The following is a 5000-nucleotide window of genomic DNA, read 5'->3' as shown; positions in this document are numbered from 1 at the left end:
CTAAATCTGGAATTTTTCCACGTGTGAAATGCATGTGAACGGCCGAGTGTATGAAATATCAGACATCAGACACTAAAGGGTTAAGTTTGATCACAGTCATTAGATTCATGTTAGTCTGAGAAATCACAGAAAATATCAAATAGACCAACCAACCAACCAACCAACCAACCAACCAACCAACCAATGAATCGACATATTAACCAACCAACCAAACAACTAATCTTCTTCTTCTTCTCCTCCAGGCTTTTCCCTTCAGGGGTCTCCACAGCCAATCAGTGTCCTCCATCTAACCCTGTCTTCTCATCCTCTTCTCTCACACCAACTACCTTCATGTCCTCTTTCACTACATCCATAAACCTCCTCTTTGGTCTTCCTCTAGGCCTCCTGCCTGGCAGTTCAGAACTCAGCATCCTTCTACCAATATATTCACTATCTCTCCTCTGGACATGTCCAAACCATCTCAGTCTGGCCTCTCTGACTTTATCTCCAGAACCTCTAACATGTGCTGTCCCTCTGATGGACTCATTCCTGATCCTATCTATCCTGGTCACTCCCAGAGAGAACCTCAGCATCTTCATCTCTGCTACCTCCAGCTCTGTCTCCTGTCTTTTCCTCAGGGACACTGTCTCTAGACCAAACAACATCGCTGGTCTCTCCACAGTTTTGTACACCTTTCCTTTCATTTTAGCTGAAACTCTTCTATCACACATCACACCGGACACTTTCCTCCACCCGTTCCATCCTGCCTGGACACGCTTCTTCACCTCTTTTCCACACTCTCCATTGCTCTGGACTGTTGACCCTAAGTACTTCAGATCCTCCACCTTCTTGATCTCTTCTCCCTGTAACCTCACTCTTCCACTTGGGTCCCTCTCATTCACACACATGTACTCTGTCTTACTGCGGCTAACCTTCATTCCTCTCCTTTCCAGGACAAACCTCCACCTCTCTAGCTTCTCCTCCACCTGTTCCCTGCTCTCACTGCAGATCACAATGTCATCTGCAAACATCATAGTCCATGGAGATTCCTGTCTGACCTGGTCTGTCAGCCTGTCCATCACCATAGCAACAAGAAGGGGCTCAGAGCTGATCCCTGATGCAGTCCCACCTCCACCTTGAACTCCTCTGTCACACCTACACACACCTCACCACTGTCTTACAGTCCTCATACATGTCCTGCACCGCTCTAACATACTTCTCTGCCACTCCAGACTTCCTCATACAATACCACAGTTCCTCTCTGGGCACCCTGTCATCAGCTTTCTCCAGATCTACAAAAACACAATGCAGCTCCCTCTGGCCTTCTCTGTACTTCTCTATCAACATCCTCAAAGCAAATACTGCATCTGTAGTACTCTTTTTTGGCATGAAACCATACTGCTGCTCACAAATGTTCACTTCTGCCCTTAGTCTAGCTTCCACTACTCTCTCCCATAACTTCACTGTATGGCTCATCAGCTTTATTCCTCTGTAGTTGCCACAACTCTGCACATCTCCCTTGTTCTTAAAAATGGGCACCAGCACACTTCTCCTCCATTCCTCAGGCATCTTCTCACTATCTAAGATCCTGTTTAACAACCCAGTCAGAAACTCTACTGCCACCTCTCCTAGACACTTCCATACCTCTACAGGTATATCATCAGGACCGACTGCCTTTCCACTCTTCATCCTCTTCAGTGCCCTCCTCACTTCATCCTGACTAATCTTTGCTACATCCTGGTCCACAACAGTCACCTCTTCTAGTCTTTGTTCTCTCTCATTTTCCACGTTCATCAACTCTACAAAGTACTCTTTCCATCAACATATTAACCAACCATCCATCCATCCAGCCTTTGGTGGTGTATTATGTGTATTTCTCCCTTTTTCAAACCTCAATATCTAACTTACATTGTAAACATCAGACAACCAGACAGACAGACAGACAGACAGACAGACAGACAGACAGACAGACAGACAGACAGACAGACAGACAGACAGACCGGTGCCCACTCTGTGAATGGCAGCTGCAGTCTAATTGGACGTTCGCCCTCCCTCCAAATCAATTAGCCGCTCTTGCTGCCTGATTGGCTGATGTGTGTTCTGCCAGAGCGACCACTCCAGCTACACGACACTGATGCTATCCTTCATCTATAGCACATCACACACACACACACAGACACACACACACACACACACACACACACACACACTGGGTGTGCTACACATGAAGCTAAATTACAACCTGCCAAAATTCACACTGCATAAACAAACATCACAGCTGTTGGTTGTGTGTTTACCCCGACGCTAACAAGAACACCCCACGTCTGCTGCTGGACGGATTTTTATGGATTATATTTTTTTTTCCTGTTCCTTTTTTTTTTTGGTTTGTTGACTTCAAAATTAGTGACGCTCTCATCTTATTTGTGGCATCTGCCACTTGGCAAGAAATGTTAAATGCATTGCTTTAAAATAATGACATGGATGGTTAGTATGAAACTGGTGCATGGAAAATTAATATAATTGATTAAAACAAATTCTGTAGCATGTGGCGGTAAACACAGTAGCCTGAGCAGCGCTGCTAAATGCTGGTTAATGTGCTGTAAAGGAACATCGGTTTGCACCTGGGGAAGCTCTGAAGCCGTTTAGATACCGGGGGGGTTAATCATTTATGTATTCATTCTTATTACATTATTACACTTATGTGGGTCTCAGCTGAAAGAGGATCTTAAAGTGGGTTCAGTTTGCTCATTCACCAGATCATACATCACATTTCCATCATCACAGCACGGATTTACATCGATGAAAAGGATGAAAAAATATTTGTGCTCATTAGCATCTCTTCAGCGTCTGTGAGTCGATGTGAACAGAATGGAGTCAGTCAGTGTAACGGTGTGTAGTTAGATTTAGTTCTGTAGATGAGTGTGTGTGTGTGTGTGTGTGTGTGTATGTGTGTGTGTGTGTGTGTGTGTGTGTGTGTGTGTGTGTGTGTGTGTGTGTGTGTGTGTGTGTGTGTGTGTGTGTGTGTGTGTGTGTGTGTGTGTGTGTGTGTGTGCTGTTGGCTACTGAAGCATCATACAGACCGACTGCCTCTTCATACATCCTTGTGGTGTGCTGCGGTGACGTGCGCTCAGGGGAGGCAGGTGAGGACGGCCTCACCCGCCATCATGAAGACAAAAATGGAAAATGGAAGAAATAAATTAAATGTTTATATTTATCCAGTGACGTGTATTATAAAGGTATTTTACATTAATGTCACCACTTTTAGGTTATTTTTACTCAAAATTGCTGAATTTTCACATTCACTGCTGAAATACTGATCAGAGACCTGTGGTGAGTCATTGATCACCATGGATTGATCAATGGATTGATCATGGATTGATCAATGACTCCACTAGCTGTGCTGGTAGCTAAACAGTGAGACCGTAATGCTAACTCTCTGTATGTCGCTGTTAAAATGTTCAAACACGTTTGATCTATGAACTAAACTCCCATCATTTAGCTAATGTATATAATGTACAGGGTCTTTCTATCAACAACTCCATGTGTGTAACGTCTTTCTGGAGTTGAGCGGTCCTGAAACCGCTGGGAAAAGGCACCAAGTGAGGCACGCAGTTCTCCTGCCTCATGGTAGGGGGCGCTGGTGATCCCAGGGATTCGGCTGAGGATTCCTCTTCCTCGGCTGCAGAATAAGTGACAGTAACCTATAATCTGTCAGTGAGTCACGTAGTGAGTACACATCTCAACTCAAATCTTTTTAGCTGCTTTTGTTCAGAAGGAGCGGCTCATGGACCTCATTTATAAGTAAACGTAACGTATATAAAATAAACATGTATATAAAATTAACATGTAGGTAATAACAGAAGTGTTTTACTCAGATGTGCTTATTTGTGTGTTAGTTTGTACGTGTAAATAATTCTGCTCTGAGACTTTAAACTGTAATTATCAACAGGTTGTCTGTTGATAATTAAATGGTGAATAAGCTACACTGTGGGTTCATATTTTTGTAAATGTGATTCTGATGAAATCGGTGCCCCCCCAGCCATGAACCTCACCACACGTCACTGGTGTGTATCCATGTTGTTTGTGTCCGCTTTGACCCGTCTTTATTTTTCATCTCAAACGAAGGAGACTTTTCAAGGACAGGACAGACCAGTGATGACAGCTGCCTTCACCCCCCCAGGGGGAAGCAGTGATCCTGCTGCGCCTCCTGGTCCTCATGTTCTCCTCTTGCTCCTTACTGTCAGCTCTGCCCTGTCATCCCTTCACGTCTGGATGCATCTCTTCTTATTTTTCTTTCCATTTCTCCTGACTTTTTACCTTTGACTGATTTATTTTTTTGTCTTCTATTTGTTCTACGTTCTCATGGCCATGCTCTATATTCTGTCTCCTTAAAATGAAGGCCCTTCTGCCCTCACTGCCAGGTCACGGTTACTGTTCATGTGGACGCTGCATCTGCCAGGAGGGCTGGTTCGGGAGGCTGTGCCACTTCCCCAGGGCTTGTGACATGACCGACGCCCAGAGCAGGGCGCTCTGTGAGACCGCCGACGGAGTCGTGTGCAGCGGAAGAGGTGAAGGAGCGGCTTGTGTTTGCTTTTGTTGTTAAGGAGTCGCTAGTAGTCCCGTATAATCTGACAGATGTTAACATCAAACTGTGGAATTACTCCATTATGTGTAGAAGCACTAATAATATCATTGTCAATTCTTGAGAATGTTTGGCTCAAAAAAATCAAACGTCAAAGTTTTGCATTGTATGAAGGCAGAACAAGGACAATGGTTCCTGATCAAGAATAGAATTTATCATTTAAAAACAAACTTAAGATAATTTAGCGCTGAAATCAAGGACATTTCAGAGCATGTAGTTCCCACATGGCAGTGATCTGGAGGCTCTGCAGCCTGACGCCGTGGACGTCCATGGAGGAGCTTTTATCTGAACAAGCCCTGGTAACATTCTGACTCTGGTGGAGATGTTCAAGCTTTCATTCTTCAGAGCTCTATCAGAATGTCTTTCACCCTAACCTGTA

General features: G+C 44.4%; 1 protein-coding gene across 2 annotated transcripts in view; it reads left to right on the top strand.

Moving 5' to 3' along the window:
- The window catches only part of itgbl1 (integrin, beta-like 1), a 43018-nt gene that overhangs the window by 31046 nt on the left and 6972 nt on the right, over window positions 1-5000 (top strand). Inside the window, exon 9 of one of the 2 annotated variants that reach the window (XR_011037751.1) lies at window positions 4379-4547. Coding sequence is in view for 1 of the 2 variants with exons in the window: in XM_068330213.1 (XP_068186314.1) it covers window positions 4401-4547 (147 nt within the window). In the remaining variant the exon portion in view is untranslated. The remainder of the gene's footprint in view (window positions 1-4378; window positions 4548-5000) is intronic. The other variant, XM_068330213.1, reaches the window with a different exon arrangement.

Source organism: Antennarius striatus, chromosome 12 (genome assembly GCF_040054535.1).
Source record: "Antennarius striatus isolate MH-2024 chromosome 12, ASM4005453v1, whole genome shotgun sequence".
NCBI lineage: Eukaryota > Metazoa > Chordata > Actinopteri > Lophiiformes > Antennariidae > Antennarius > Antennarius striatus.
Note: the sequence above shows the minus strand (reverse complement) of the source record. Positions and strands in the feature narration are given on the sequence as shown.